Source organism: Cervus canadensis, chromosome 33 (genome assembly GCF_019320065.1).
Source record: "Cervus canadensis isolate Bull #8, Minnesota chromosome 33, ASM1932006v1, whole genome shotgun sequence".
NCBI lineage: Eukaryota > Metazoa > Chordata > Mammalia > Artiodactyla > Cervidae > Cervus > Cervus canadensis.
In genome coordinates, this window is record NC_057418.1 from 21,036,058 (window position 1) to 21,057,276 (window position 21,219).

Sequence of the window (21,219 nt, forward strand, 5' to 3'; positions counted from 1 at the left end):
GTATTTTAGAAATCTGTGCTTTTTTCCCTTTCACCTACAAAGACCTTTTGATAATAATGCAAACCTCAAATTTATGTGTTTAGATCCTCTGTTCAATTGCTAACTGCACATTCTGGGCATTCTCTTCCCCAGGGATCCCTTAGCACAGGTCATCTTGTCACTGTACTTTACTGTAGCTCTCAGATTCCTCCTCTAAGGCGGGCCCGTCTGAGCTCACAGTTGGGGTTGACAGAGCTCTAAGTCCCGGGGCCAATCTGCTGACTAGCCCCAGACCCTGGGCCTCCCCCATCAGCCATCTGACCAGCTCTTTGCTCACTGCTTTTCCCATGGGGATAACAGGACCTCACAGGCTCACAGGAGAATGCTGTCTGTGCTGACCTCGTGGCCCCGAGGGCCAGCAACCAGGGAGGCCTGGGTTTGCATCCTAGGAAGCCTAACAGTCTGCAGGGCTGGGAGAGGAGTGTAGCCTTCAAAGCACTTTCCTGCTGTGCAGTGGGCCTCTTGCAAATGAAGTGTAAAGAGACTGATATTCAGCGAAGCAAGTTACTAAGCAGCAAAGAGGAATTGCTGCCTTATCTTTGAAAGCAAGTCTCCCCTGAAGTTCCCTAGCCTCTCTGCTAGCCAGAGTTCTCTGGGCTGGTGAACAGGTGAGGAGGAGGACACCTGCGGATTATCCTGGATTATCCTCAGTGGCTGGAATGGGGGGTGGCGGGGTGTGTACCGCGTCTACAAGAGCTGTGTCTCCAACCACATTTCTAAAGTGGCTTGTCACTGCACTGTCCGGGATATGTGCCTATCTCCCACTTCCCCGGGGCCAAGAACATATAATTAGACATAATTAGATAAGGAGGACTGGGTAGCTATTTTGGGCCATGTGTTTTACGACTTGTAGACAGCAGAGCCTGGCCCCTCTGACCCCTCCATTCTCTCATGCACTTCCTTCCTTCCTTCTCTCTGCTTCTCACCCCTGACGTCCTCAAACCTCATTCATTATTCTTTCTTCCTCTTTTTAAAATTTTTAGTGGACTATAGTTGATTTACAGTGCTGTGTTAATTTCTGCTGGACGGCAAAGTGCATCAGTTTATACGTATACCCACTCTTTTTAGATTCTTTTCCCATGTAGGCCATGACAGAGTATTGAGTAGAATTTCCTGTGCTCTGAGTCCTTATTAGTTAGGTCCTTATTAGTTATCTATTTTATATATAGTAGTGTGAATACGTCAATCCCAGTCACACAGTTTATCCCCCCCCATACTCTGTTAACCATAGGTTTGTCAAACCTCATTCATTTACTCCTCTTGCTTCTAGGGAAAATTTTTACAACCAAAACAAACTGCAATGCAACAGATTTTCATAGTTAACTCAGGATATTATAGCACTCTAATTAATATGCAAACGCCAATACCTTAATTGGATCAGCAGAGCTGGGCACAGTATGGTTCACCATATTTTATCTTGGCCTCCACTATGAAGTATAAGCCCAAGAGCTTATTCTTGATTGATTGAGTTCTGAAAGAAAAAAGAAAAATAATAAACATCTTTCAGAGGACACCACATTCCAGGGAAAGTGTCAGCCTGGATTTCAGGATCTCTGGGTGTCAGACCTTCCCGCTGACCTTAATCTCTCTGGTGGGAAGGGGGAATCTCCATGTTCCCATCTACAGGGTAGGGACAGTTCCCACCCACCCCTGGTTTGTTGGGATGTTCAAAACCCGTGACGGAAAGCCCTTCAAGTTCTTGGAGAGAAGGGTATCATGTGTATTCAAAGTGACATTTAAAAACATTTCTGTAGAAGCCTCAGTCTGAACCCCCAGTTTGGCTCCTATCCAGATGCAGCCTCTTGCTCAGTTGTGTCCAACTCTTTGCGACACCATAGACTGTAGCCCACCAGACTCCTCTGTCCATGGGATTCTCTAGGCAAGAATAGAATGGGATGCCATTTCCTGCTCCAGGGGATCTTCCTGACCCAGAGATCGAACCCATATCTCTTGTGTCTTCTTGCACTGGCAGGTGGAGTCTTTATCACTGCACCACCTGGAGGCAGCCTCACCGTGTCTCTAATGTAACACTTTCAGGTCAGGGCCCTGCTCTGGCTGATTTCTCCTCCCTCTATCCCACTGTGTTCAATTAAATACATACATATTGAGGACCTGCACTAAGACAGGGGCTTCTACAGGGAACAAGAAATGCTCTTGGGACTTCCCTGACAGTCCAGTGGCTGAGACGCCACGCTCCCAATGCGGGAAGCCAGGGTTCGATCCCTGGTCAGGGAACACAATCCCAAATGCTGCAACTAAGAGTTCCCCTGGTGGTGGTTTAGTCGTAGGCCATGTCCAACTCTGCAACCCCATGGATTATAGCTAGCCAGGCTCCTCTGTCCATGGAATTCTCCAGGCAAGAATACTGGAGTGGGTTGCCATTTCCTTCTCCAGGGGATCTTCCTGACCCAGGGATTGAACTTGTGTCTCCTGCATTGGCAGGTGAATTCCTTACTGCTGAGTGACTAGGGAAGCCCCAAGAGTTCGCATGCAGCAACTAAGACCCAGCACAACCAAACAGATAAATAAATATTAAAAACATAGAAAAGAAAAGAAATGTTGTCCTTGCATTCAGGGAACTGAAAGTTTCTTCCATTAAGGAAGGAGAGGCATGCAGTATGATGAGTTTTAGGAGAAAGAGTCACTGGATGTTCCCAGGGGAAGTGGGAGGCAAGACCCTCCCTCCTGGAGCAGGAGCCACTACCAATGGGCCAGCTATAGACAAACAAAGGGAAGGGGCGTTGGCAGCCCAGGGACCAGCAAAAGCTAAAACTGGACAAAGAGAAGGATGGAAAGCAACCCCGTAAATTGGGGTCTCAAGTGTGGGCATAGCAGAAATGGAACGGCAGTGATGAGGTATAAGCAGGAAAAATCAGAGACCAGTCTGATCAGCTGGTATAAACTCATGCTGACTGTGGGCTCAATCTCACCGTCTCTTCCCACCCCACATGCACGAGGCCCATGGCCTCAGCTACAAGACCTCCATAAATATACAGGGAAGGACAAATTGAACTTGAATACATTACAGGACTGTTCAGTTCAGTTCAGTTCAGTTCAGTCACTCAGTCGTGTCCAACTCTTTGCGACCCCATGAACCGCAGCACGCCAGGCCTCCCTGTCCATCACCAACCCGCGGAGTCCACCCAAACCCACATCCATCGAGTTGGTGATACCATCCAACCATCTCATCCTCTGTTGTCCCCTTCTCCTCCTGCCCTCAATCTTTCCCAGCATCAGGGTCTTTTCCAATGAGTCAGCTCTTCGCATCAGGTGGCCAAAGTATTGGAGTTTCAGCTTCACATCAGTCCTTCCAATGAACACCCAGGACTGATCTCTTTTAGGATGGACTAGTTGGATCTCCTTGCAGTCCAAGGGACTCTCAAGTACAGGACTGTTACTTTCACTAAACATAGGAATTTAAAGCATCAGCCTTTCTTTTTCAAGGGAACAGTTTTATTTCAGGAAAATTTCTTGGGTATAAACAGTGAACCGTGGGCATGTAAGGAAAGTCCCCAATTACACAATTAACAGAGAAAACATCTGTGTTGGGACTCATTAAGAAAGCTTTCATATGCTTTTAAAACTGAGTTCTATATTTTGAATTATAAGGCATAGAGACAATTAAGCTGCTCTTAAGACATCTACCTTGATTGCTGCTGACAGGCATTGTTTCAAGAGAAACATTGTTTTAAGAGGTTATTAAGAGAAGAATTGATGCTGCAACCTAATATTCTTACTTGATGTTTTATTTCTAATCTTCCTTACAGTGTTGACATGCAGCAAAACACTTGTGGGGGAGCAGAATGTAAGAATGAAAGTCTAACCTTGTTCCCAACACTTTCTTTTGTACACTTATGGTCTGAACTCATGAAGTGTATGGCATTATACTGAAATGAATCTCTCCTTATTTCTTCTTTTCCAGTAAATGTGGTATTCTTATCTTGGAATTTAGATACTCCGAGTAATGTAAAATGCTATCCTGTGAGTTTCTGGCAATTCAATAAATTTCATTTATTCATCATCTAGGCATCTTGTCCTGTTTGTTCCATCTTTTCCTCCCTTTTTCAGACCTAAAATAAAGGTAAAGGTGCATGCTCTGTCGTGTCCAACTCTTTGCGACACCTTGGACTGTAGCCTACCAGGCTCCTCTGTCCATGGGATTTCCCAAGCAAGAATACTGGAGTGGGTTGCCATTTCCTTCCCCAGGGGATCTTCCCAGCTCAGGGACTGAATTTGAGTCTCTGGTGTCTCCTGCATTGGCAGGTGGATTCTGTACCGCTGAGCCTCCTGGGACCTAGATGGAACAGTTTCACCATATCCATTTTTATCAATTCAAGCGTGGAAAACAATACTATCAGACCAAACTGGTATTTTTGTAGTTGCCTCAGGGAAGACTTCCTGCCAGAGGAGATAAACACTACAATGTCAGCAGAAACCTCAAATCAGTTTGTATTCCCTGAAGATGTGCACCACTCTTTCAGTTTTTGAGCCACCTGAAAGTTCAGGCCAGACAAATGTTTTTCACCCGGCCTACCTAGAGAACCGAATCAAAATTACTTTGACCAAAAGATGCTATTTTGTTGTGATGTTTTAAGTACATCACTTAATATTTGTGTACTCTGGTTTCATGAACCTGTTTGCAGTTGTCAAAGTCAACTAAAGAATTAAAATTTTTGAAAAAGTTCAACTTCCCAAGACCATCTCTTCAAGTATGTCTTAGATCATCAAGACTGTGACAGACAATTCATCTTCCCTGCTCCCGCCCCCACATTTCCTTTGTTTTCTAAGTTTTTTTTTTTTTTTGGTGGGGGAAGTAATTCTTTTTCCAATCTACAGTTTCCCTTGACCCTCAACTTGGGTCTTACAGGGAAAACACTGTGAAGGCTTGTGTCAGAGTGCAGTGCTATGAAAATAGTCCAAGTGAATGGTGAGATTATCTGACCTCAAACTACCATTTCTCTTAACTTTGTTTTTTGTCTCTTCCTTTCTCACCCATGACCCCCTCACCCATCTTTGCATCCGTTTCTCTTTCCTCGTTTGTCTTTGAAGGTGGCTCCAATGCCAGCACTAACCTGAGAAAGCAAAACATTTAAAAATCAATCGATCGCTAGAGAAGCAGGCAGGTTGCGTCCAAGGACACCATGTGAGTTTTGGACATGGTTCTTCCCTTGAAGGGAGGTCCTGGTTACCAGTGTGAACAAGGTCTGTTTCCTGATGGCATCATTTAACAAAACAAATCTGATCTTGCTAATTCCATAATTCAAATGGGTTTCCACGTTTTATTTCTAAATGCTGACTTTGTTTTCACTCTCATTAGCAAAGTCATCCATTTTAATTGTGTCCTGCAACTCTTTTGTAATGGTGACAGATGCCTCCATCTTTGAAGAGGGCATCAAACAGAACCCATGTTAGCACTTACTGAATGCGGTCTTTACCCACTTAAACATAGCCTGAAAGTTCAATTTTCAAAATGAGAGTGTCCTGTGAGTTTATCCTGTGTAGACAAGGCCAGGCTCATCTTCTGAAAATGGCACTGTCTCCCTTTTCTCTTTTCCCTCCACAGTGAGTGGACTTTCTGTGGGCCCCATGAGCCCACACACCTGGCCGGCCCATTATACCTGGGATCCGTATAATCTGGACTTGCCCTGAACCCACCTCACTGCCCTCCTCGAAGGACCTCCCCCCTCGTCATCTCCTTGCTTCCTGTCTCCTCAGGTCGTCTTTCCTTTCCCAGCAGGAAGCTGACCTCAGGTGCCCCACCCTCACCCACTTGTCTCCACCCCCCGACGGCTTGCCGGAAGTTCCCGCCTCTCTTACCGCAGGGATCGCTGAGGGGCTCAGCCTCTGCTTGCATTGTATGATGGCAGGTTATGTCATGGGCGCCAAGGACCACAGTGTCCACTGAATGAAGTTGTGAGGATGGAGGGAGACCCTTCCACTTGTTCTGGCAAAGGGCCATTAACTAACCACCTCCCCCTCCTCCTCCCGCAGGCGGCCCCTCACCCTGCCCCCCAAACAATCACAACCTTTTCCATGATGGCCTTTCTCTCATTTCAAAGCGTCTCCTTCCTCACTCACCGACAGGGATCAAAGCCTGGCCCATTAGCCTCGGATACTCTTCATTTTTTGATGAAGTTAGCAGAGCAGGAATAACCTCTACTTTTTTTTTTTGGCTGTGCTGGGTCTTCAGCACATGGGCTTTCGCTAGTTGCAGAGTTTAGGTTCAGTTACCCTGTGGCGTGTGGGATCTTAGTTCCCTGAGCAGGGATTGAACTCACATCCCCTGCATTGGAAGGTGATTCTTAACCATTGGACAACTAGGGAAGCCCCACGGACTAACCTCTGCTTTTAGGTCAGGGATGAAAAAGAAGATATACCTTCAGTGGAATGGAACTTGCCAGGAGTGAGGAGGAAGCAGGCAGGGCACAGAATTTCAGTTTGGGCAGATGAGAAAGCTCTGGAGATGGGAGATGGCTTCTGGGGATGGTTGCTCTACAGTGTAAATGTACTTAATGCCACTGTAATGCACCCTTACAAGTAGTGGAAAAGGTAAATTTTGCCTGTGTATTTTACCACAACTAAAATATATATATATATATATGTATGTATACTTCCAAAAGCTGTTTGCAATCATAAAACTACTGTAGTAGGAGGACCTGCATGGGTGCTAAGCCACTTCAGTCTGTCTGACTCTTTGTGACCCTACTGACCGTTGGTGGATGGCCCTGCATGGATTTGTAGGACCCTGCTTTTATGCTATTAAGCATAAATAGTCATTCTTTACAAGACCAAAGAAGCACAGTTGAGGTTTTTAAAAGCACGTTGCAGTTTGAGGGTTGAGTTGCATTCACCATCTGTGTGCTTTGTCCTTCTAATCCCTAACCCTACTTACTTTGGTTGCTGTTTGTCATGGATATGAAACCCAGTTTAATTAAAAAGAGGCAGATACATCCAGGGTGCTTGTGGTTATCCGTGGTTGGCACAGCTGACTTCTGGAACTAGTTAGTTGTTCACTCAGCTGTGTGAATGTCACCTTGTGTACGTCTGGAAGCTGACAAGAGTCGTGTTGGCCTGGCTAACCCTGCTCTTGAACAGTGTGTTTTCCAGTGTGATGTATTCAAGGGTCTGGAATGGCATTCACACGCCTGGTGCCTGAAATCACACCATCAGAGTCATAGCTTCGTCTGACTTTGGATTCTTCTCTCGGAAGATTTTCTTTAAAAATGCAAACACACACACACACAAAATTAATAAATTAATACACAAAATAAATAGGATCTGTGACTCATTATGTCTACTTTCCTTTACATACATGTGCGTGTGTGTGCATGTGCTAAGTCTCTTTAGTCATGTCCAACTTTGCAACCCCGTGGACAGTAGCCCACCAGGCTGTTCTGTCCATGGGATTCTCTAGGCAAGAATACTGGAGTGGGTTGCCATGCCCTCCTCTGGGGGATCTTCCTGACCCAGGGATTGAACCAGCATCTCTTATGTCTCCTGCATTGGTAGACGAGTTCTTTACCACCAACACCACTTGGATGCTGTAATAGTGGCTGAAATTTATGAACTGAGATGCACCCCCCCTGGCTTTCATGTCTTAATTGGTTGAGCACCTACTGCGTACCACGCTGTGTCTAAGAACATTGTTCTGGCTTCTGGAGTCACAAGTCTGATGGGAGAGGCAGACCCGGACACACAGTGCTGGAAAGAACTCTTGGAGCCAGAGGAGGAAGGGACCGACACGAGGACGGGAGTTCACTGGGGAAGGATGTGGTGGTGATTCTGGGCTGTGTTTTGAAAGGTGAAGAGTCTGCCGGCTGGAAAGGTGGGAGCAGGGTCACGTCAGTTTGTTTTCTCTGAGCTCTTTCTGACCCCTGACAGAATGTCTGGGTGTCCTCATCAGAAGGTCATGGGGTGAGAGAAGCCTGTGGGCCCTCAGGAGGTTCCCAGAGCAAGACCTCTGCTCGGAGCTCCCCGAGTGTTCTCCCAGGCTCTTCAGGGTCATTGCTTCCAGACAGTTCAAAGAGAAGGGGGAGGAATCTTTAAGACAAATTTAGCCAACTTGATCCTTATGCCTGGGGAAGGCCTCGCTCTTAGACCAGCTTTCAGCGCATTTGTCTAATCCCTTTGTGGAAGGAATTAAAATGCAACAGCTAGACATTGGCTCTATTTTTATCTGAAACCCCTTCACCATCATTTGAGGACAATTATATTGTTTTCTGTTGTGTTCACGTTATTGTTTACATTGTAACTTGCCTCAGCTCTGGAATCTTCTTTCCATGGTTCAGAGCACAGATTCTGGAGCCAGACTGCCTGGGTTCATATCCTGGCTCAGCCACAAGTTAAGCGCTCCTTGCCTCTGTTTCCCCAGTATAAATGGGGATACTTACAATTTCTACTCCACTGAGGTTTTATGAGGGCTTCCCAGGTGTCGCTAGTGGTAAAAAACCAGCCTACCAATGCAGGAGACTTAAGAGACGCGATCCCTGGGTCAGGTCAGGAAGATCCCCTTGGAGGAGGGCACAGCAACCCACTCCAGTATTCTTGCCTGGAGAACCGCATGGACAGAAGAGCCTGGTGGGCTACAGTCCATAAGGTCATAAAGAGCTGGACACAACTGAAGTGACTTAGCACGCACACACAAGGGGTCATGAGGCTTCAGTGAGTTGTTTACAAAATATTTACAGCAAGGTGAACAGGGAGCATTTAATACATCTTGGCTGTTATTCTCCACTTCCTGCAGAGCCCCTAACCTGAGACTGTTCTAATTAGAATGTAGAATAAGTACCATATCCTCCAGTGAGGCATTCAGAATTTACCAGGCAGTCAAAACATTCCATGAGGGTCAGTGGGTCTGTTCCAGACCCTGGTAATGGATACAAAACCCAGTTCAGTGTGGCCCCTCCCTGGAGACCTCCAGCCTTGTGAGAAAACGAGACCGTATCTATACGTTCACGGTGACGATTCCTGCATTTTGCGCAGTGCTGACTCCCAGTCTTCACAGCCTCTCAGTAGGTTCCTGAAATATCCTGCAGGATAGTAAGTGTTACCACCAGGAAACACTGCCTGCTGGTTTGATTGTTCACTGGTACCTGTGCAGTGGCTTCCCTGGTAAAGAATCCGCCTGCCAGTGCAGGAGATGCTGGTTCGATCCCTGGGTCAGGAAGATCCCCTGGAGGAGGAAATGGCAATCCACTCCAGTATTCTTGGACAGAGGAGCCTGGTGGGCTGCAGTTCATGGGGTTGCAAAGAGCTGGACACGACTTAGTGACTGAGCAGACAGGGTCCTCTGGTGATGATGTGCTTACCTAGAGGGGAACCAGTGTGTACGTGGGCTTGATTTTCCTCCAGAAAGGATGGTTTGTGACCAGCTTCATGTTTGTGTGCATCTTAGGTTTGGAGGAGACCAGCCTGTCTACATCAACATCATCAGAGATCCTGTCAACCGGTTTTTATCCAATTATTTTTTCCGTCGCTTTGGAGACTGGCGAGGAGAACAGAATCACATGATTCGCACCCCCAGCATGAGGCAGGAGGAGCGCTACCTGGTGAGTCCTGTTGCCTCAAATATGTGGTCCCCCCCGCCTCGGGGTCATCTGGTCCTTGAGCTCCATGTGATGAGGGCACTGCTTCAGGAAGCAGGTTTTTGCCAGTGAAAAATTAATTTTCCAGTTCATTCAGATCCAAACATTTTCTCAAATGACTTTCTAATCATGTTTTCCTCAGTTTTTCTTTAGTGTTGATTTCAGGTCCTGGAGAAGAAACAGTCTTTCCCAGGGAATCCTGACCAGCACTATTGTTTTGGTGCATTTGGGAATTTCTTTTAAAAGGTCACAGAGTACTTACTCACACCTGATCCCATGACAACTCCATGAGGGAGGGGTACTTTGAGATGAGGACCCTAAGATTCCAAAAGAATGTGAACACAACCATGACTGACTATTTCCAGGTCCTCTTACTCCAAGTCCAAGGTTCTTTCCACCACAGTGCAAGAGAATCAGGCATCTCAGTGAAATTTGTTGGCTTTTCTGGACCTTATTTTGGGACCCTTGATGTCACAGGGATGTTGATTTTGATCGCAAGAGTTGCTTCCACAGCTTGGAGTTGGTAACAGATGAAAGTAGTGCATCTTATCGTCAGCTCCAGAATAAAAGATGTGTTTCCCACTACTTTGTACCTAGATTGACAAATGCTTGCTGAGGGCTTAGAGCCTATTGTTAAAGAGGCTGAAACCCTGGCCTCTGTGTCTGCAGGAGCCTGTTGGGTTCACCCGGACCATCCTGGGCTCTCAGGCCCAGAAAAGAGAGAAGAATGTGTGGATGGCTCAGTGCAAATCTGCCTCCACTGCTGGCCTGCAACACAGAGGCCATGCCCACCACTGGTGTGTACACAGAAGCATCCTCGAGCTAAAGAAGAGTAGTGTTAGTTACAGTTCCAGCACAAGTTCTCTTTCCTCATTTGATTTTAAAAAGCATAAGGACAGTATGTGTTTGGAGGATGGAGCATTTTTCAACAATATCACTTTCAAGTCTTAAAATCCGCAGTTAGAATTGAGAAAACTGAGATGCACAGAAGTATCTTATCGAATGCTACACAGCTAGTTAGAGATGGGCGGAGACTAGAAACAAGGGCTTTTTACTGGCCATTCAGCATTTTTTCAACTACCTAATGCTTCAGGAAAGTATTCTGATGATATATTTTTAAAGTGGCTTTTACTTTTTTTCTCTTTCCATTATGATGGCAAAAACTCTTCTTATCTTTTCCTTTATATGTTATGAATATGGCTCTATATTTTTTATTATGACAAGCACATATTTTTTATAATGATGAGTACATATTCAGAATATAGAACCACTTAACTAGAGGAATAATGTCTTTATTGTTTGTATTGGACCCGATTAGCCTGTTATGTTTTTTGAAAACATAGAGCATATTCCATGTAATCCAAATATCTTGCAAAGTTTCTGGTTCAAGCCAATACTAGTGAGAACCAAGTTACAGCAGAGGATGCCAAAAAACCAAAGATTTGAAAACAAGTTTTATGAATCCTACTCTTCAAATATTAACGTAGGTAATAAGTAAATTCATAGTCTACCAGAAGGTGAAAAGTGATCAGGGAAAGTGAAGGGGCAGTCCCAGGGATCCGTCATGTGGGCAGTGGGTGGTGGCAGGCAGGGAACCGGCTGCGATGTTAATAAGCAGATCAGGGGAGGCATTGGATCTGACATATCAGCGATGATTAGGATGAGAGATAGAGTTGACCCTGCAGTTGGCTGGGAGAACACCACCCCAAGTAGAGAGGGGAACTGGAGCGAAGGCCTGGAGTGGGCACTTGTGTGTGTCATTCAGAAACCAGCAGGAAAAAGGGGGGCGGCTAGTATAGAGTGAGGGGTGGGGGCAGGGAGGTGGCAGGAGGTGAATTTGGAGAGGTAAGTCTTAGAGACCACGCACCATATAAGGCCCTGTGAGTCGCTGTTATAACTTTGAATTGAGAAGTAAAATGAATAGCTCCAAATCATGCCCACCTTTTTTTTTTTTTGAAGTATAGTTGATTTACAATGTTGTGTTAATTTCTGCTGTATAGCAAAGTGATTCATTACACACACATATATATACATTCTTTTTTTGATATTCTTTTCCCCTGTGGTTTATCATTGGATACTGAATATAGTTCTCTGTACTATACAGTAGGACCTTGTTGTTTATCCTCTCTATATATAATAGCTTACATCCGCTAACCTCCCATTCCATTCCTCCCCCACCTCCTTCCCTTTTGGCAACTACAAATTTGTTCTCTATGTCTGTGAGTCTGTTTCTCTTTCACAGATAGGTTCATTTGTGTCAAATTTTAAATAACACATAAGTGGTTATCATATGATATTTGTCTTTCTCTTTCTGACTTACTTCACTTAGTTTGATAATCTCTAGTTCTGGCCATGTTGCAGCAAATGGCATTATTTCATTCTTCTCATGGCTGAGTAGTATTCTATTGTATACATATATCACATCTTCTTTATCTATTTCTCTGTCGATGGACATTCAGGTTGTATCCATGTTTTGGCTATTGTGAATAGTGCTGCTATGAACATAGGCGTGCATGTATCTTTTTGGATTAGAGTTTTGTCTGGATATATGCTCAGGAGTGGGATTGCTGAATCATATGATAATGCTATTTTTAGTTTTCTGAGGAACCCCATGGTGTTTTCCATTGTAGATGCACCAACTTACCAACCAACATTCCCACCAACTCTAGAACGGTTCCCTTTTCTCCACACCCTCTCCAGCATCTGTTATTTGAAGACTTTTTAATGATGGCCATTCTGACTGATGACAATGACTACCTCATTATAGTTTTGATTTGCAATTCTCTAATAATTAGCAATTCCCTGGTGGCTCAGTCAGTAAAGAATCCACCTGCAATGCAGGAGACCTGGGTCTGATCCCTGGGTTGGGAAGATCTCTTGGAGAAGGAAATGACAACCCACTCCAGTGTTCTTTCCTGGGAAATCCCATGGACAGAGGAGCCTTGTGGGCTATAGTCCATGGGATCACAAAGAATTGGACTCAACTTAGCAACTAAACCACCACCCCCAATAATTATTAATATTGTGCATCTTTTCATGTGCCTATTGGCCTTTTGTATTTCTTCTGTGGAGAAATGTCTGTTTAGGTCTTCTGCTCATTTTTCTATTTGGTTGTTTGTTTTTCTGTTGTTGAGTTGTATGAAATGTTTGTATATTTTGGAGATTAAGCCCTGTCACAAACTATACACATCTTAATCAGTGATTCTTTCTCCTGAATCTCCTCTAGAAAGCTGAACCTGCCTCCCAGCAGGGGTTGCATCATCTCACAAGCCCACAAACACCCTCAGCAATTCTCTCCCTTTTTTCTGGGAGTCAGGACTCCTCCCTTCTAGTTGAACTCTAGACTTATATCTGTCTGAAGCCTCAGTTCTTGTTCTGAAGTCTCACAAGCATCCTCACACTCAAAGTTTCCAGGGGATTTGATTGAAAATAGGGTCTGTGGGAGAGAGACCTTACAGTTGTGCAGTGCACAACCTACACAACTGTACATGGATGTTCTAATATTCTTCAGTGCTCCCACCAACTGCTGGTTATGTCATTTCTCTGGGTGATATAATATCTTCACATTTGTCCTCTGCTCCCAACAGCCAGTAAGATCTTTGAGAATAAGATAAGATCAGAGTTCCATCTCTGTCCCTGGTATTCAGAAGAGTGGCTGAATTAGTTGTTGTTCAGTGGCTAAGTTGAGTCTGACTCTTTGTGACCCCATGGACTGCAGCACACCAGGCTTCCCCGACCTTCACTATCTCCCGGAGTTTGCTCGAACTTATGTCCATTGAGTCAATGATGCCATCCAACCGTGTCATTCCCTGTTGCCCCCTTCTCCCCCTGCCTTCAATGTTTCCCAGCATCAGAATGTTTTCCAATGAGTCAGCTCTTTACATCAGGTGGCCAAAGTATTGGAGCGTCAGCTTTTTTTTTAAGCCCATAAAATGTTGAAAGCTGGTAATGGAGATAAGTTGCATTTTTGAAGAGCCTTTATGATATGAGAGATTCTGGGGAAATTCCCTGCCTGGAATTCTACCTTCAGAGATTTGCAGGGACCCCCATTCCACACGTAAATCACCGTGTCCTGAGAAGGGCCCATGTCAGATGAGCTCGGCTCATTCCTTGGCTGGGCCCCAGCAGGAGAGCCCTGGGCTCCCCCAAAACAGCAGAGGGAGAATCGGGGAGCAGAGAGCGGGGAGGGCCCAGGACACGTGACTCCTTCATGATCCAGCTCCAGTCTGACCCCATTAGGAGGCCGTTCTCTTGTTCAAAGGATGGTTTGTTTATTTGGAAGAAGCCAGTGTATTGCCTTTTTTTTTTTTAATAGCTGAAACTTTTTATTCCCTCTTCTCTATCCCATTAGACCCTTGGAATAAAACTGCCCCCTTTCAGAGCCTGTCCTCATTTTGGCAAGCCTGGGTGGTCAGTTGTTTCATTCAAAAGAGAGTGTTGTTTGTGTCTCGCTGGGGTGCAGGGCAGCTGTGAGGAGGCCGGGTCCCCTCAGCGAGGCCCTGCCTGGGGGTGAGGGCCCGAGAGGGGAGGCCGGCGAGCCCAAGTGGGCAGGCAGGGCAGCCACCCCCTCGGGGACTAAGCGGCAAGGCCTTTCGCTGCTCACACATGGAGTTATGGGCGCTGGCCCGAGACGGGGCCACTGGTGTCCCCACTTGATTCCAGACCCCAGTGCTTGCTCCAAAGCCCTTTGCTTTATCCAGTTGCCAAAAATAAGGCAGTTCTGCTCCTGGCTGTGGGCCTTGCAGAGCTGCTTAGCATACAGCTGAGAGAGGGTGGGGGCTTGGGGGCTGAAATATTATCTGTGATGCCAGCTGGTTGGGAAGAAAATGGAAATAGGCACAGGGATTGTAGGGTTCCTGAAGGTCCGTCGTGAGGAGCCTCTCTTCTCTTGGATGCAGAACGGGGCCTGGGTCTAGTGATGGGCTAGGTGTCCAGCCCAGCGTAGAAGCCAGGCCTCCTGACTCCATACCTGTCTTGTTGGATCACTTGGACCTTATGTTTTACTTCCTGGATGATAAAAGGGAGAAGACGAGTGGGCCAGGTCCCACGGTTTTTGAGAAAAATCATTTCATCTGACACATCTTCACAAAGACATAGCTGTTATAACAATTTTTTTTCAAATACTCAAGCATCTTAGAGCTATTTTCCATATTTTCTGAAAACAGGTTTTCTAAGAGTGTCTACTTCTCTCCGAAAAATCTTCACTTATTTATCAGAAAATGATTTTACCATAAATTATTGCTAGAATGGGTACAGATTCAGGGTCCAGCAGCCATGCTATGAAAAGACGGTTCTCTGCGGCTCATTTCCCTCTGTCCAGAGCCAGGCACTTGGCTCCCCATTGCAGCGGTGGCTGCGTCCTTTCTTGGTTTTAGGCTCGGGAGGTGGGGCGGATCTGAGTGCAGGCACACGTGGACATGTGCCAGGGCTTGAGACTTTTGTCCAGCCGGAGTCCAGGCTGCTTTACTTCCAGGGCAAGGAAATACCTGGCACCCAGAATGCAGTTAAGGAGAATGAATGTCTGCTGATGAAGAGCAACTGTTGTGATTTACAAGCGAGGGAGAGCGTCTTGTTCCCTGGAAGCCACTCCCTTCTCCAGTCCCCAAATTTCCCTGAAAACAGCTGCCATTTCCGCTCTGTCAGTTATACTTGTGTGATTTTATTTTATTTTATTTTTGCTTGTTGTTTGCCTAAAACCTGGCCTGAGAAAGGTTCATGGTGAACACTTCTGCAGAGATACCACTTGGCATTTTCAGACAACAACAAAAATGTCCAGTTGAACTCTTTACCCAAATTTCCTGCAACTTCACCAGATGACCCTTCCCTAGGTGATCCACCATTTGTAGAGCAGAAAGAGAGGGAAAGGCATTTTCCCAGGGAGAGAACTGCCTCTGTGATGCTGTTTATTCGTCTTGGCTGTAAAGCGTGGAAAGTAATGCATGTTTAAAAGAAAAGATGTGTAATTTACAGCTTCTTAATTCATAAAGAATTCAGTGAATCATGTTGGATTCTGGAGAAGCCTGAACATGGGCCAGCATCAGCAAAGGTTTTCAGAAAGCTATGCGTTTTAATCTGCTTGAAAGCTTTGGGCTCTGAGCACCCCTAGCTTTGGAAGTGTATCTATGAAATACTCGTTTCTGGAAATTTCCACTCAGTCCTGACTGGCTGAGTCTGTCCTGGGAATGAAACCTCAGGCTGTCCCTTCATCCCTCAAGCATCATTCTTCTTAAAGGAAGAAAACGAATAAGTGATTTGGATCATCTGCTTTTTACGTATTTCGGTAAATATCTGTATTTTCCAAAGCTTCGAAGGTAAGAAAGTCATGCTCTTTGTCTCCATCTAGTTTAGATTTGGCCTGTGACTGCGGGCTGAGCAAGCAGCCCAGGACATGGTGTACTTAGCTTCTGTTCTCTGCTGCCCCAGCTGGGTGACTCAAGCCAATGGATTTAGCCTCCGTGAACCTTACTCTTCTCATCTGTACAATGGGAACATGTTACCTTGTCTGTTTCACAGCCTTCTCAAAGAAAATAAACTGAACATTCTACAGAGAAGTGCCCTGAGAGCTAAAACTTTCCAAAACACATTTTGGAATTAATGCTTTCACACCCCTGGCTCTGTCAGTGGCTTCCAGAGACCACTCATTTCCTATAAAACAGGGCAAGTGGGGGTGTTTTTCTCCTCTGGGGAGCCAGCAGCTGCTGTTGCTCTCCTGCGGTTCAGACTACCCTGGGCTGTGTCCTGAACCATCAGGTCCGCTTCTGCTGAGCTCTCAGATGGCCCCACTAGACCCCTTCTCCTGGGAATCCGTTTCTAAGGAAACCGCTTCTCTGTGTTCCCAACAGCTGGAGACAACGTTTTGATCCCAGCCTGCTGGCACCCATTTGTCCTATGTTTATTTACTTGGAAATCTAAGCTGGTGTAGGCAAGTGCTTGTAAAGTCCCCAAAGTGGTGCGTTCTTACCCCGGAGGGTGGGGAGGAGAGGTGTGCGGGGCGACAGGCTCTGACACGCTGAGCCACACAGAGGATGAAGGTGCTGCCCTGGAGAGAGATGTCTCTGACATCCATTCCTCCAGAGGTGTGTCGAAAGCAGGGGTCGCAGGTGTTTAGAGAACCAAAGATGAGCTCTGTGGTTTAGCAATACCTGGAGTATCCCTGAGACTCAATCCACCACCGGTTTCTTGGAAGATGAAAGAAGAGGACCACGGTTTAAGGAGCAAAGATGCCTTTAGAAAATGAGAATAGCACACATCTGACCAGCAGCAAGACAGTGTGATCTCAGTCTGTATCCAAAGGACATGGATTCTCTCAACCACCCAAATGAACAAGGAAATGAGTCTTCCACTCAAGCTTCCAAAAAGGAATCAGCTTCGGCAACAGCTTGAGTTTAGCCCAGTGGGACCTGTGTCCAGACTTCTGACCTACAGAACTGGAAGATCAGAAATGCTGGTTCACATTTCTCCCCCTTCTTTTCTTATCTCATTTCTCTAACCCACCTGAGAAGGGTTCTCCATTTTTAAGGACTTTTGTGAATCCATTGGGCTCATCCAGACAGTCTAGAATCATCTCCCCATCTCAAGGACTGTAACCTTAATCACATCTGCAGAACCATTTTTTTTCTGTATAAGGTGCCAAATTCACAGGTCCCAGGGATTAAGGTGTGGACATCTTTGGGGTCTATTATTCTGCCCACCACAGTGTCGCTGTGACTGTGGGAACTGAGGGAACTATAGAGGGGTTGTGAGCATGACAGGCATTCTGAAACTTGGCTTGTCCCAGCCACCGGTGAGACATCTGCTCTCCACTGTGGCATGCGGCCATGCAGTGACGCCAAGCTAGGGCTTCCCTGTCTCTGGTCTGCAGAACCAAGGGGCCAGTCATACATTTTATTTTTACTTCTACTAGTGACTCATCCATCCATCCATCCACTCATTCATCATTCATTCATTTATTAATGATTTAGTGCTTTCTGTGTGACGAGCATAATAATCAGAACTGGAAATAAAATGCTGAGCAAAAATAGACCCTATGTCTGTCCTCATAGAGCTCAGAGTCCTCCAAGGGAGGCAGGTATTAATTCCCAAACCACATAAATTCATGTGAAATGTAACTGGCTCACATTTTACAACACAGAGAAATGTGCCACTCTCTGGACATAGTTGGCAAGTCTAGAGGTCAGAGGAGTGATGGTTGAACTAAGATGTGAAGGGAAAGAGAAGGAGGAATATCTGGGCATCAGGAACAGCACATGCAAAGGGCCTGTGGCAGAGGGGAACAAAGTGAACACAGGGGAAGTACCAGGGAGGCTAGAGCAGGGGGAACTGAGGGAGAAAGGAAAGAGCTGAATCCTGCAGGGTGGGCAGGCAGAGGTTGGACCCCACAGAACTTCCCAGGGCCTGTTCAAGAGGACTGGGGAGACTCTAAAGGGTTTAAAGCAGGCCTTAAGTGGGGGAGCATGTTTACATGGGATCCTAAGATTTACATTTTGGAAAAAAAATGGCTTTAACTTCAACATAGAGTGTACAGAAGGGCTCCAGTTAATCTGAGGCTGCTGCAGTGATCAAGTGGGAGATAAACAGTCAAGGAGCAAGTATTTACAGAGCGAGAACCATGCATAAGGAGCAGCTCTAGGTGGGGGCAGGGATGGAGATAGGGGAGCATTTACGGTGGGGAACGCCTCACTGTCCTTCCATTTGCTGACTGCCTGGTTGGCAACAGAAGACCCAAACTTGAGGAACTGTCATTGGCTGGGGCATGATTAATTAGCAAAAGAATGCTGCAGACACTTCAGCCTGAGAATTCAGGAGAGGAAAGAAATCAGTGAGAGCTGGGCTCACTGGGGGAAGCTTCCTAGACAAGGTGGGAGCTCAGATTTGGGGACAGATTCAGATTCAGGCAGGGGTAAGGTCAGGAGGACTGCAGGGGCAGGGCGTTTGTGCCAAAGCCCAAGAGCCTGAGGCTTGCGCTATGGTCAGCCGCCCAGCTTGGCTGCAGCAGCGGGTTTCGAGTTTAGGGTTTAGGATTTAGCTTTGGGACTGAGAAACGATTCACCAGATGTCCCCGAGGAGGCTGCCAAATCAAGTTTGCCTGACCTGCTTGCTCAATGGAAGCTCCCATCAGGAGCACCAAACCCGAGCTACCAGAGCATAGCCAGGTGCATCCCACTGGCCACCTGTCAGCTGAGCTCATCTGCTCCAGACCCCCGCCCCTCACTGTGAGTCAGCCACCAGCTGCAGCTGCCCCCTCACTGGGGGCTCAGGCCTGCACCCCTGCTGGGACGGGTGGCTTAGATTTATGAAGGTGGTGGCTCTCAGCCTGATCGCTCACTGGAATCATCTGGGAGGCTTTTAAAACTCCTGTTGCCTGGGTCCCACACCCAAAGATTCTGGTTTAATCGGTCAAGGGTGCAGTCTGGGCTCTGGGATTTTTTAAAAGCCCCAAAAGTGATGCAACATGTAGCTAAGGCTGAAAAATAATTACTGAGAAATAACAGCATATCCATTCTTGGCTGTATTAGCAGAAGTTAGTTTTACTGACAGATGCATCTCCTGAATATCTTCTAGAAGCTTACTTTCTGTATCCATTGCGTATTTTAAAAAAGCTCTATTTACCTTCCTCTCAGGAATTTTTTTTATTTGTTGGACTTTTAATTGGTACGTGTAAACATATGATGCTAAAGGAGTTTGATGGCATAGTATTAGATATGTTGTATTTATGTATACTCTGTATGTAAAAGCTTTCTTTTAAACTGAAGTAAGTAACATTTATTATATAGAAACCAAAGAGTATATTATACTGTACATTTAAGATCTCACTTCAGGAAGCATGCTTTAGGCAATAAAACAGAGAATAAGTACTTTGATGAACAAAATATTTTAACATGAGAACATCTTTTCGTTTGGTCAGTGGAGTCATTTGAAATCCATTACCATTTTTCTAAAGAGATATGTGTCACTCTTCTTCAAATGCAGGCCAGTTTGTACAAATACATATACATGTTAAATTTAAAGATGTGAGTGAATAGGGCTACACTTTAAATGCAGTTGGGAAATGTTCTTTAAAATGCAGCCAGGGAGCTTGCTACTCAAAAAAGTTATGGGGTGAAGGTTTATATAAAGTGAAAAACTAATGACAGTTTATCAGTGTTAGAATTTTGAATTTCACAGCCTAATACTTGTTTTTCAGAACCTGGCACACCTTTGTAGTTGTCCTCAATTTGCTTTGCCAAATTGTAATATTTTTTCCTACCAAACTGTTTTACATACACAGCATAAATTCCCCAAAGGCAGAATGACCTCTAAATGTGTTCTCAAAAATATTTTGCAAAATCTGAAAACAGGAAAAGTAAGTGTAAAACATCTAAGAGATTTATTGGAATCTCAGCTTGAATTCTAATTGCAAGTACTTATGAAAATGTCAATATTAACATGAAATAGCTGGCAGTTTTTCTAAAAAATGTAAATTGAATTAGATAGTGTGTAATTGGAGAAACGCTTGCTTCACTCAGTCTCTCTCAAAACAAGTCTTAAAATCTGTTAGCTGCAGCAGCCTTGCCCTCTAATGGCTGGAAATTGAAGGACAAGGCTAAATGTCTCTGACTACAAGGAGGATAGAAACTAAGCAGAGAGAATGACAGTCTATATGGCACCGTGTCGGAAGACTCTTCCCAAAGCGAGGGAGACAATGTAGATGTCAGGACCAGCATAGTCTTAAAAAGAAACAACGGAATGGGTGCTGAGGGAAGGGAAGACCAAAGCATGCTAAGTGCCTTGGAGCTTCTGGGCCATCTTCAATAGAAATGGTACTATAGATGCCCGATGTCCTGAAACGCAACTGAGAGGTCAAACTCACCTCATAATATTAAAACACTGAGAAGCCTGGAAAAGTTATAGAATAGTCAAGCCTGGAAATTGTGATGGTCTTGGCTTAATAAGTTCTACAGAGCACACTGAACAATCCACTATGGTTCCCTTTTATGATTGACTAATCAGTGTCTCAGGCAGGGGAGAAATGACATCAGTATGTGTGGTTTGTCAGGAATATAATAGGAAGTTTGATTTTATCCCAGGTGACATTTCCATTATCTAGGAAGACAGCCAGGAATGTATGAGCCAGGTGGGGGGATCCACTGGCTATAATGTCATGCAACCTCTAGGCACAGACCACTTTTTCTCTGACCCTAAATCCATGCAGATATTCCTGAATAAATGAAAGAATTTTAACCAAATCCTGCCTGATTTCAAGACAAAGCTTTTTAAAAAGTGGCTCCAACTCCGTTTTTCACATTACAAGGAAAAGATACAATGGAATTGTATCAACATTCAGCTAGATGTTTCTATACTCATTTTTTTTTTTTTTTGCACTGAAGAAGAAGGTTATACGAGTATGACTTTTCAATCATACTGCTTACCTTCACCACTCTGCAGAGTTTTAAACACTCACTGCTAGTTTTTAAAACAAACTGGCCTCTTGGATGAGACTTGCTAAGAAAACCAGCAGATGTATAAAAGAAATTATCAAGTTCAATAAGAGGTGGTGGAAACTTTGTTGACAATGAAATCTCACTATGGTTATGGCATTCCATATATGACCCACTAC

General features: G+C 45.2%; 1 protein-coding gene across 1 annotated transcript in view; it reads left to right on the forward strand.

Moving 5' to 3' along the window:
• Positions 1–21,219, forward strand: part of UST (uronyl 2-sulfotransferase) — a 303,123-nt gene that overhangs the window by 199,405 nt on the left and 82,499 nt on the right. The window contains exon 5 of the mRNA XM_043457263.1: positions 9,434–9,587. Within this exon, the coding sequence (XP_043313198.1) occupies positions 9,434–9,587 (154 nt within the window). The remainder of the gene's footprint in view (positions 1–9,433; positions 9,588–21,219) is intronic.